The 12,773-nt window shown below is 41.7% G+C and overlaps 2 protein-coding genes across 3 annotated transcripts in view; one reads left to right on the forward strand and one right to left on the reverse strand.

The window, feature by feature from the left end:
* Nucleotides 1-475: 475 nt before the first annotated feature.
* Nucleotides 476-2,431, reverse strand: LOC306841855 (dynactin subunit 6-like). The gene is made up of 7 exons (XM_079371870.1): nucleotides 2,339-2,431; nucleotides 2,048-2,112; nucleotides 1,838-1,943; nucleotides 1,674-1,762; nucleotides 1,372-1,419; nucleotides 1,000-1,142; nucleotides 476-897 (listed from the first exon to the last, which is right to left on the reverse strand). The coding sequence occupies exons 1-7, from the start codon at nucleotides 2,371-2,373 to the stop codon at nucleotides 799-801; spliced, it is 585 nt and encodes a 194-aa protein (XP_079227996.1). The 5' UTR covers nucleotides 2,374-2,431; the 3' UTR covers nucleotides 476-798.
* A 1,534-nt stretch (nucleotides 2,432-3,965) lies between these two features.
* LOC306841854 (zeta-sarcoglycan-like) overlaps nucleotides 3,966-12,773 on the forward strand; it is a 31,974-nt gene continuing 23,166 nt past the window's right edge. For both annotated transcript variants that reach the window (XM_079371868.1, XM_079371869.1), the window contains exons 1-2: nucleotides 3,966-4,250; nucleotides 11,919-12,113. In XM_079371868.1, the coding sequence (XP_079227994.1) occupies nucleotides 4,212-4,250; nucleotides 11,919-12,113 (234 nt within the window). In that variant the 5' untranslated portion in view covers nucleotides 3,966-4,211. The remainder of the gene's footprint in view (nucleotides 4,251-11,918; nucleotides 12,114-12,773) is intronic.

The raw sequence follows: 12,773 nt of genomic DNA on the forward strand, positions 1-12,773 counted from the left end.
AACGGAAATGCAAGCTACAACCACACCCGTGTCAATTACAAAAAGCCAGGCACTGTGTGAAATTCCCACTGTACCCAGGGCACCAATTTAGCATCCTCTGATGGGTGGGTGCAGGACTGGTAACACACTGGATCCAAGATGGGGAAAACCACACCCAAACATATCTTTTTTTTCTCTTCTTCTTAGCAGTTGTACTTCTTTTTACTGTATGTGAACCCGCTTGCAGTCAGAGTTAGCCAATGCACATGCAAATCTCTGGCCTAGAAGCTTCCTTTTATGACTATTTTAAGGACAAAGAACATGATAATACTGATATTTTTAGGCGCATTATAAATAAATACTATTTTAATTGGTTGTTTTGTATCACCTGATGGAACAAAGCACTAAATGCAGACAGTACAAAGGCTGTACAAGCTGTTGCTCAATAGCATCTCCTTGTGGCCACATACTGAAGGAACACGCACAGTAATTCAAGCTTCTTGATATAATCTTTATTGCAATAATTATATATCTTTATTGGTGCATTGATAAATACAAGTGGGTATTATCAATAAAATGGCACAAACAAGTTTGAAAATATATCACAAATAGTGTAAATATTGATCTGTAAGCAAAGTGAAATGGATTAAATTATCAACGCTAAAGACTGGTGTCATTCCTCATATACAGGAAGAGAGTGTAGGAGTCATTTCAGTGTCAGAGGTATTCCACAAGACATTAAAGAACATCACAAAGAGAGTGCACATAGAGAGAAACATGTCAGTCCGTGTGCAGAGGCTTTGTTAACATCGCTTCATCTCAGTTCCTCACAGGTGTGCTGCCTCCCTTGGTCGTCTTCTTCAGGTGGTGATAGTTTGGCAGAATCTTCATGAGGAAGTCCAGCTGCAGAGTCTGAGGCTTAAAGACAAAAAGCCATCCTTTGTCAACACGCATCCACATACTTGTAAACAAAACTTTGTGACCCACAGGGCATTCAGACAAGCATCTGTGGAGACTGACCTGTGGCTTTTCGCTCTGCACGCGTCTGATGCAGTTTGATCCGTACACGACTGTGTTCTCAGGCACAACCTCGCATGTGTTGACCTGGCAGCATGCGCCGATGATGCACCCACTGGTCAGGATCACGTTTCTCCCAAGATCAGCTGCATTTGGATACAACAGATTTTTTTCTTTGTGTTATAAGCAATAGAAACACTAACTGGGTTTGGACAATATAATGGTAAATGCATAAAGGATATAATTTGATCAATAATGCCATGCTGCGCACACAGTGGTCACTGTCCATTTTATTTTCTAACTAGGAAATAAATTAAAGTATCTTCCACAAGGCACAGTTCTAATAGGATTACAGTAAGTAATTGCTGTACTTACCTTTGGACTCAATCACATTATTGTCCCCGATTTTTAAAGCTTGAGAGACTGTGGGACACACATTAAGGCTATAAACAAGACATTGCTTTTTTAGCTACAATATTTTAATTATTTACTGATTGGGACATTTTGAAGATAATGTCAGTGCCCCCTGGTGGACAAACAGTGTACTTGCGATACTAAAATTCTAAGAAATTCCATTTCAAATTTCTAAAATTCCAGAAAGATATATTTAGCCTTTTGATAATATAATTTCAACAGGAGTTATGTCTCCACATTGTTATTTGCATTGCAAAGGATACCACATGCAACTTCAAACACATTATTGGTCCCAATTATCATGGTTTTTGGCTCCACTCCCTCTGTATCTGGCATGATATTCTCTGGATAACTACAGACAGAAAAAAAGGTATGATAAGGTGCAGCTGTAAAGATCAAATAGGGGATTGATGTGTTTACAGTTTACCTGTTAATGATAAGCGCCTGCTCCTCTATTAGATTACCCTCTCCAATGACAATAGGTCCTGCCTCTGCTATAATCCGTGCTTTGGGGTGGACAACTGTTCTAGCACCTATAAAATAAAAAAATACATATAGGCTATCTCAAACAGGACACAAAAACAGGGGAAGGAAATTATATAAATGGCGTTTGATTCTAAGAGCAACATTTTCTCACCTATGGTCACATCTCCTCTTATTTCACTCTCAACACACACAACAGCTCCAGCTGCTATTTTAGCACTGCAAACACAATGATAATAAGAATGAAAACGAATGAATTTTTATAAAAATATAAGGTGAAGATTCATCACAGTAATTAGGCAATCCAATAAAAACCAGTGTCACTATCTGTGATTAATAAACACTATTAACCCTTATGCGACATTTTTAATTTATAATATTTACAAATGTTCAGAAACGATCCGGAAACGTGAGAGGAGAAAGCTGATCAGACGTGTTCATCTACCTTTTTTGTGCCGCGATTTGCTTGGCGTCTGACATCCTTGCGACGATGAATAAACTGCTCGATAATTGATTAGTAATCCTCGATCAGAGCCAGAGCTCGGGGCTTGATTGAGTTTGTCTGAAAAGATGTAGCATGACTCTTTGCTGCCATCTATTGTATTTTTCAGGTTACCGCAATGAAATGTTAATAAACATATTTGAATGCTGCAGCAGCCCATCTGTTATCAAACTCCAGCCATAAATACTCAAAAAACCGTTTATTGTTTATATCTATTACTTAAAAAAAGGTTTCAGTCAATTTAGGATATATTTTTATTCTACATATTAACCACATAATCTCATTTCCCCACAAATAGATTCTTTCAAGACATTCAGGTGACTCTTTAACTCACTCATATAGCATAATGCATGTGCACTATATACTTTTGCTGCAGTGTCATAGTTTCTCCAGCAGGGTGCGTTAACAGCTTACATCCAATTATGGGAAAGCGAGCCGGATAGTTTTTATTCTGTTTATGTGTTTTTTGAGAAAACCATACAGTCATTTAAATATTCCTTGTAGTTTAATACTATCTCGGTGATTTAACACATTATAATTTATCGCAGGTTAAAATGAGCCTACAGGATATATGACATCAAAATGCGGAATCATTGAGACTCGGGATTTTCTTCCCCTTCTCTGCAGAATGTGGACACATGAAACACGATCATGTCTAGCTGTTTAAAATCTCGTCTCTTAAAGGAATTTCTCTACTATCAAACCAACAGTATTATACTATGACTAAACAGGAAATTGAACACAACACTTTTTCAGAATAAGGTGCGTTTTTGTGCGAGTATTGAAGTGTAAACATGAGCATACCATTGTCACTTACTTGACAATTTTGAAATAGTACACTTTGCTACTTCTGCACTTCCACAAAACGTTGTCTACACAATGATTACATGTGATGATAGCCACTATTTTAATGGAAATGATATTGAACTATTTAATTTTACTGAACAAAATGATCCAAGTAACACTTTTTTTCTGGTTTAGCTTCACAATGCTTTATCCTAACTTATTCTATACTCTGAACATGCCTAACCTTTCATTCAAATAATACGTCAGGTATATACACCATAATGGCTTCTTTCCTTTGCAATGATATAAACATTAAAACATACTTTAGAAAACAACATTTCAAAGACTGTCTTTATGTGAATGCCAATTTCAGAATTATACAAATTGAAAATGATTCATGATGTAGGCATGGACTACACCGCTTTATTGTTGCAGTGGGAATTGGAATCATTTCTTCATTCAGTGAATGGCTTACTGTAAGATAATAAGTTTTTTTTGCATTTAGATAATGGAATAAAATGTCCAAAAACCTCAGTGAAGTAGAATAGAAGACAGACGGTTAAAAAAAAAAAAAAAGTAGATTTAGTAACCCCATTTTTAAACCAGCAACATCCCAGGGATGAAATGACTAATAGAACAAGACCTTTAGTTTGAAAGTCCCTACCGGATGTGTATGTCCTCATTGTGTATGACTTGCCTTTGCTGAGTTTTCCACGAGAGCTTCTCCTCTCATCAGCTGCCTGAAAAGTAAGCATCGGCCGGGAGTACCTGGGTCCGCGTGCCAAATTAAGCAGCAGTCAGTTTGGGCTGAAGTATCAGCCAATATGATTGGTTTATAATATCGCGAAAGCATTGTTAATATGTAGTTAAACAGTGTTTCTTACCTTCAACATTGGATAGTTTATGTATTTATTTATTTATTTATTTAGAATGGGAAAGAAGGACGCTCGCGCGTCGCGGCTGAATTTCGTGCGTTTTGCTTTTTTCCAACTTTGTGGAAATATGTAACTGTGACAAATGAGATTATAACATGGAGCAGTCGGCCACTCTCGACATAGAGACGTTGAAGGTAAGCTTGTATGAGTTTTTGATTTTTATTTGATCTTAAGAGACACAGTTATTTCTGAAATTGGTGACAGTTTGGCAAGACTATCTCGTGACGCAACATGAAATTGAGTTTTATTAAAATTGCTGTAAAGGACAGGATTGGAGCGTGTACTTCACGGACCTCTTTATGAATAATTTATCGGAGTATTGTGTTGTTTTATTCAGCAGTTCAAACTCGGGCGTCTCTTGAGTGCTCTCTGCAACAGGTGCACCCTTTGCTTCAATTGTTGCATTAAAAAATCCCTGCTAATGAAAGATGAATGTGAAGTGTCTGCTCACTGTTCAAGTCTTGCAGTGTTTGCATCTCCCTCCAGGAGGCGGGAACATGAAGATTAATAACTGCTGACCAGCTCTCAAACGCCTCAGGAAGCCTTCCTGGAGTTCTTTACATAGCTCCCCTCCTGCACTTTACCTCATATTCTATGCATTTTCCTCTTGAAGAATCACTGTAATGTGACAGCTTATGAATATTCCTCCTGCTGCACGGTGTCTCATTATCATTCCAGGCTGTGGTGGAGGGAGGCAGTAACCTCTGGGTACAGTGAATGCATCTTGTCTCTAGTGCTGCAGTGCAAAAGAAGAGAGGCTGCTCGGTGTCAGAAACCCACACAGCACAGCTACTGTGTGGACTGAAGGCGATCTATTGGACGTTTGCACACGCACACTCCATACACACACAAAAGGCTCCAGGCTTAGTTGTGGGTCATGCTTATCAGTCTAGAAATCACTCCTGCTCACCCTGGCTCTGAGCTGATCCAGCACTTCCTTCCCACTTATAGTTCCAAGTCTGCAAGTTTATTTTTTTTTTTTTGTGGGGGGGCTAATTTGTCACCTTTAAATGTGCAGTATATATATTCCTGGGTCAAGTGTAAGAATCCACTTTTTACATCTTTGGGACTTAATTTGTGTTGGTAATGTTCAGCCTCCGACCCCCCCCCCCCACCACCACCACCACCACCACGTCTGATGAATGCAAATGATGCCTATGGGGGGTGCTGTCCAAAATGGCCCCCTGAAGGCTCTCCAAGGATTTGCTCAGGGATTAGCAGGGAAAGCTAGTGTAGTGTGGAGAAGTGTCTGTCTGTTTACATCAGCAGTTTGCCAGAGCATCATGGTCAACTCCGAGGAAGTCTGTACGACAGAAGCTGGGAACATTTTTTTGTGAGACACAACAGCCGCAACGGTCAGACGAGCTGAGAGGTTTGTTGCATACTTTTGCGTTGCCAGGTGCAAATATTTTCCATGAAAATGTCATCAAAAAGCAGACGTGCTTGCGAGAGAAAAAAAAAATCTCTCTGAAAATAAAAGCCCGCTCTTCAAAACAGTCTGTGATGTCTCCTCTCTGACTGAACAGCCGCAGACCTTTCCCTTGTGCAGAACATATTAGAGATCTTTGATCCCAGCCTGTCTCCTCCTTACATTGGGGTTACGTTTGTTGCTTTCAGGGTGAGGTGAAGCCATCGACGAGCTGCGCCGCTATTGTACATCCGCCAGAGATGATGGAGCCACAGAAATTGGATTTCACATCTTAAGTGGAGCGCCTATTGACAGCAGCAGCAGCCTCATCCACACGCTTCATTGTCACATCAACAAAACGTGAAATGGTCACGTCGATGCATTGAGTTGCACATTTCTGAATTATGTGTGTTCAGTCTCGTCTGTGTCGTTGATTTGGTATTTCTTCAAACTTAAACACCCAGAGAATCCTACACAAACAGGTGCTGAAATGCTGCATGTCCTGATTGTGTCCACTCCCCCCCGCACCCCCCCTCCACCCTGCTGCCTCAGCGGTTGACCTGCGCTCGTGAGCAGGACGAACGGGGTACGAGCTTCACAGTCATCACAGCTCCCTCAAATGTTTTCTGACCTCCAGCTGAGGCCGCCCCCTGCGGGACCCCCGTGGCGCCGCTGATGCGAGGCAGCGCTCGGCCATTTTGCTGATCAACATTGCGAGGCGTTTGATAACGTCTCATTTTCTTTCATTGGGAGCTCCTCAGCTGCGTTTTGCTGCACTCGCAGCGTGTAAACTGTTTGATCTGAACAGCATGCAGAATATCAACCTGCACACTAATTAGTGAAGATGAGACCCGCTGGTGCAGGGCGGGGACAGCTGTGTAATTGTTGGCTTTGGCTAATCCAGCTGTAACATCCAAACTCTAAAGTAGTCTTCTTCTTCTTCTTCTTCTTCAGAAGTAAAGGCACACAGATGTCAGCACAAGCTTGATAAGAACTGATGAAGAAGGTTTTTAAAGAGTTAAATATTTGCAATGCAACAAATCCTTGAACTCTTTTCCAGCACTGCCCGTGATCTACCGAGAAAGCAGCGTGTATAGCTTATTGTCTCAGAGAAGCAAGTTACGGCGTGGGCGTCTGCTTTCTATTTATGGAAACGGCATGTAATCAGGACTGTAGGTGGAAAAGCATCCGTAGCTTTGAGTAGATTTCACGGCCATCTGTCGGTGATAATCTGTTGACACTCGTCTCCAGCTCGCTCGAGACGCGTCGTGATGATTTCATTGTAGACAGAGCGGCTGCACAACTCTCCCTAAACAAGGAGGTTTGTTTGAGGAGTTCAGACGGGGGGGGGGGGGGGGGGGGGGGGGGGGGGGGGGGGTGATCTCTTCTTTGTAGAGCGGAGAGAAAGTGATGCTGGGATTATTTCTGAGTCGACATTTGAGTTTGAATTTATTCCCAATTCCAGACTCCTGATTTGTGCACATTAATCCAAGGAGTGAATATATAGTAGAGAAAATGTATTGTTTCACTGTATCACTCTGATATCAGAAAGGTGAGCAGTAACATTGTTCAGTGTTAGTCTAATATGGAGGCTGATAAAAAAAGGAAATTAGAAATGAGGAGCTTTAACTCACACGTTGTGTGGATGTGTAATTTCACTTGCACCAAAGTTTGTGATTGAGCTGCAGGATTTTAAAGTGAATTTCACACTTTGAATAAAAGATCACGCCGAGTGATCTAATCCCTCTTCTCTCTTTCTGCGTGCACTTTGTGAGGAGAAATCCAATTCATTATTTGGTGTGTGCGAACATATTAATGGTGTTAGACTCCACCTGATCTCACAGAACCTCTTTGGATTGTTCTCTTCACACCCTGCATGAACAGACGTCATCGTTTTATGAGGTGTTCATGGAGGAGCTGTCGTTGGCAGGAGTCATCCCAGGGACTGGGATTTAGAAGGAGAGGATTTTTGAGAGTTTGAAAGAAGCACAGCGATGTAGCGCTCTGGACAGTGTCTGCAAAAAAGCATGAAGCCTCCTTGAAAATAGGAGGGTATAATTGATTATGATTATAATGCTATTTCCTGATCATGCTGTCTGGCTGCCTTTTCTTTGCTCCTGTGTTTCCTTTAGCCCTACATGAACAACTTCTGTGTTCCTGCCGCTCATTGCGTTGTGCCATCGACCATCTGTTTGGATCAGAAAGTGGCGTGGTGATCTTCCACTGACATCAAACTTCATCAAACTAGATATTCAGTATCCGTCAGGTTTTTTTTTGCATGCTGGCTCTTACAGTCAATACAGACCTCTACCAGTGTATGAACCCAGATGTTGTATACAGTCTACGTTCGTGGCTGATATTGCCACTTTGCTTTTCTGGTGGGTCTTTTCTTTCTTGGTTTACTACATTTTAGTTTATACATCACCTATTAAAGAAGAAAACTCACCATGAAGCACAACTTGAAACTTCTCGCTGGCTCATTCTCGCAATACTAATTCTTGAGACTCGAATGATTTATCTTCAGTTTGGATTGGATGGAGGAGATGCCCTCTAATATGAACTCCCTGAAACGAATATGTTTGATGTATCAGTGCGTGTAATCACGCTACTCTCAGCGGTTTATATCTGGTCTGTTTGTCCAAGTTTTACAGTCTTCTACCTCTCCTTTCTTAAAGGATGACTTAATCAGGACTGTTAAAAACTTGAATTATTCATAGTGAAGGGTTGATACTGAGTGTTTTCTGTCACATCGACCTGAGCAAACATAAAGGAACACACAGGACTCAGCACAGTGTGACCAGGCTGTGCAGCTTGCTTTAGTGATCAATATTTAGTTATTTTAAAAGTCAAAGTTGTTTCTTGTACGCTCCACAGTCAGACATCTCCATCAGTCGAGTCTCTGTGTGTGTGTGTGTGTGTGTGTGTGTGTGTGTGTGTGTGTGTGCGTGTGTGTGACCGGCATTCTGAAATGACGGATTGACAAAACGCCAGCTTCTATGCACTCCTCCGCTTGCTCCGTGAATAAGCACGCTTTAGGAGGCACGACTCGACCGCTGTAATGTATGCATTAAAACTCCTGCGAAGAAATCACAGCATCACCAGGGTTGGGCACGCTGGGGTTGCCATAGAAATGACAAGCGCTGACGTTTCCCCTGGAAACAGTGGATTGAAAATAGTCTGTCCAGCAGGGTTACAGCTGCAGGCTAAAACAGTGCTTCTAAAGATTTGTTTTTTTCTTGAATGTTTCCAGAAGGTTCTTAAACTGTACAGAGCTGTGTGTCGAGGATGAGCTCAGGATGTGCTCTGACTGCACTCGATGCCAAGTTGTGGTTGTAAAAGAAGTCTTGTGTGCCACTGCATGGAGTTTATATTCAGCCTTTGAGTAAGCGCCTCTCATAACGCTCTTGTCCCTCAACTGTATCGCTGGTTAAATTGGAAGCACTGACATTTCTAGGCCACTGATATGGGTCATTTGGATTTGCTGCAAAGTCGTTTGCAACACCCGTTCGTGAGACATCTGCCAGCGCTCGCAGACACGTCGCAAACCATCGGTCCAAGGAAACAGCGGAGCTGTGGGAGACTCCTATTAGACGATGTTTGTTATCGTGCCGCTCTAAAGATTTCATTCATTCATGCTCTCTCTTTCTTCTTCAGTGCACACTTTCACAAATAGGAAGGATCTGGAAGTTTACGAACAGCACAAATGTATTTGAGTGTCTTTGTGAAATTATAAAATGACTGAAATTTCACATCGTCCGGTAAAGATTGTTCACGTTGGTTTTTGACGAGTCTCAGTGATTCCTCAGCCTTGACTGAAATGATTGTCATCCGTGAGTGTCTGATTCCTGTTATCTATGAAATAACAGGAATCAGAACGAGATGTCAATTTCCAAGAACATATGGTGAGATGCTCAAAAAGCTTGCTCTGCGGTTGAGATGTCTATTGTGGACTTTCAGCAAATGGAAATGGAAATATCCTGATGGACTGTTTGAGTAATCAGCCTGTCAGCACCAGATGTGTCTGTAATGGACACTCTGCAGAGACTTCTTTAAATTTCCACCTGCCTTGGATGTCCACAGCATGACGTAAAATCCACTCATTGATGCTTTTCATTCAAAATAAGAGCAAAAGTCTCCTTGATAAATGATTTTAAAAGCTTTTGGTTTCACCTGCTGACTGTTTGTAGTCATTTCACTCAAAACACTTCTCACACATTTACTTAGAAATATTTTCGACAACCATGCTACAACCCCTCGTGGAGGAAAATCCCAAACAAAATCCATTTCACTTTGTGAATACTGTGGTAGACTAACGAGCCATTTTTGAAAGCAAAAACTTGTGAGAGTGAAAATGCTTCAAAAAGAGCTTCAATTATGGACTTTCGAAACATTTTACTTCATACCGCGTGATCTAGAATGTTTCAATTTGCCATTTAGCTGAGAAACGATCACCATTTACACTGATGTCGAATTAAAAAAAAAAAACAACCAGATGCAAGCACAAAGTAGCGGTCTTGTACAGCAGGTGTTTTCCTTACTTTCCGCCCGCCTTCTAGCAGCTGATACACAACACCGCCTGACACACTGTAACACAACGATCACACAGCAAGACGCAGCGTCTGCACTTTCACAATCAATAAAATTCATCAACTGCTCGCCTTTTCTAAAAGACAACCATTGATTGCAACAGTAATAATAATATGAGCTCATCAGCAGAGGTTCAGACAGGAGGATCACACCTCGTATTACAGGACGCAGGTTCTGGCTGAGTCAGGTTCAGCCCCGTTTGGAAAGTGCCTTCACCTTGCTGAGCTAAAGAGTCTTTGCCTGCGCTGCCTCGCTTAATGAGAGCCTGTCAGGAAACCATACAATGTAATGATGTATGCCATCAGAGTCATATGCTAATGACATGCTGAGTGTGAATAAAGCATGTGGGTCAGGGATTGGGACTTGAGTTATGCATGCTTTACACTTTCTCGGCTGTCTCTGGGGAGAAATCTGCACAGGTGTCTCTGTAAGAGATGTTTGCTTCATGCGTGTTCCTGCGGCAGGATGAACTTATAATCGCATCAAGGGAGTGTGAGGAAGTTCAGGAAAATCTAGCCGGACGTGTTATGTTGATTTACTGAAGATTAACATTTGCGAGAGAGAAATCTCAGGTCGCCTCAGTTTGATTTCAACAACAGCTACCAGATCAGTTCAGTGACGGGACGCTTCACAGCCTCCGCCTGCCGTCACAACCGGCTGGAGAACAACTACCGCTCGCTCGCCCTCGCCTGGACGAGACCGCTTGACAGACATCGTCCTCTCTGATCTCAGATCAGATCTCCCGTGGAGAAAGCCTCCCCCAGAGGCTGCAAATCCTCCGCTCGAGTGGAGAACATTTCGCTGGCACCAGATCGGTCCTTCCTGTCATAATCCACCTCCTGTTTCTTAATAAGCGAGCTCTGTTTTGTTCCTAACGTGGTATTCAAAATATGAAGGCTGTTTAGAGGAAAGAGAAGGCATTTGGATTCAAGTCATGAACTGCATACGTTTCACGTCTTATACCTCATCATAAAAACTGCTTATGTAAAATATTGATGGGCAGCAACATTTGAAAGTACAGCGATAAACGGGACGGCCTGCAGGAAGCTGTCATTCTCCAGTTTGTGTGTGAACACAGGGATCCAGTTTGACAGAATGTCAACAAGAAATTAGCATTGTCAACAAAGCTGTGATGTTATTCAATCCATACAAACTCATCTGGAGTGTCAAGGCAAGCAGAAGAGTCGAGGATTGCAACGTTCATGAAATCCCTTTGATTCAGCCCATGTGTGAAATGTTGTGTGTTGAATATATCAAGAAAACATTTCAAATCCTTTCCTGTTCAGGGCCGGTTGATCCTCCTGCTGATGGCCAAACATGTCAACGAGGACTCTTGAGTAATGTGTCATCTTTTCTGCAGTAAAAGAAGAAACACCAAGTGTATGTTTTTCTTCCCCCCCCCAGAGGAGGCACTTTGACTTGTTATCTCTTTTTAATAAAACAAATTCACCCAAATGACCTTGTCTTGTTGGCACAGAGGATGATGAATGACTCTGCCACTTGTTCAATTTCTCAAAGTCTGTAGGGCCGAAGATACAGTTTGTCTTTGTAGAAGTTACAGACTAAGAAAAATAGATTATGTAAATAGAAAATGAATATCTAGTTTCTAGACTGATCCTCCTCCACATACATAAATAGAGTGGTATGGATGTTTCAGGGTGTAGTAGTGAGGTATTTATCCCTCTCTCACTCTTCAAAGAAAAGGTAGAATAACCTCCATGCCTCGGCCTCTGTTCTAGTGGGGCTGGCAATCTGTAAATGCTCCTCCTGCGATGTGCATTTCTCAAATGTTTGTGTTTGTCTCCAGATCACCCAGGAGCAGTTTATCCTCGCGTCACAGTCCCTGCACCTCCAGCGGCCCGGCTGCGATGCTGCGTACCCGGTGGGTTTGTACGGCTGGAGGAAACGAGGCCTGTACTTCTTCCTGCTGCTACTCCTGGTCACCATGATCGTCAACCTGGCCCTCACTGTGTGGATCATGAAGGTCATGCATTTCTCTGTGGTGAGTTCAGCCAGTCTGTTCGGCATTAAGGAGGAGAACCCTCCTGAGCTGAGGGTGTTGACGTGACGCAACAAGCTGTTCATGCCATATTCAATGTTAGGTAGACTGGCAGTTCTGTCTCGTATTGAGGCTATACTAGTTCCCGTTACTCAGAATAGATGTTTAACATTTCATCATCACATATTTTTGCACAGCTTGTTCCCTTACGATGGCCCAAAGAAACTTTGACTTTGAATTATGATCTGCCAGCACTTTCATAGTGACTCTAAAATGATCTCCAGTGTTGCCAAATTTAACGTTAAACATTTAGTTATTTGATTGGGAGTTGTTTTTTTTTTTTTAAGGACATTTGTACATTATTTTTAAATACCACATAATGCAACACCCAAAGATTTAGAAAATGTTTGATTACAAAAACATCAAATCAAAACTAAAGAATAAAATGAGTAATTAGAGCAGCAGGAGCCTGGGATGTCAACAATTTAATCATCCTCTGAAACAAACAGGAAATGGATTTTTTCATTTCGGTTAGGTAATGTGAACATCCCACGAAAGTCTTTTAGGCTTTCAACATTTCTGATTTTACAAGATAAAAGCAGTCCATCATGACTAACCAGATCAATCACTGTTTTTGGTAGAAATGATATTACTACATGGCAA

This window comes from Symphodus melops, assembly GCF_947650265.1.
Source record: "Symphodus melops genome assembly, chromosome: 20".
NCBI classification, from domain to species: Eukaryota; Metazoa; Chordata; class Actinopteri; order Labriformes; family Labridae; genus Symphodus; species Symphodus melops.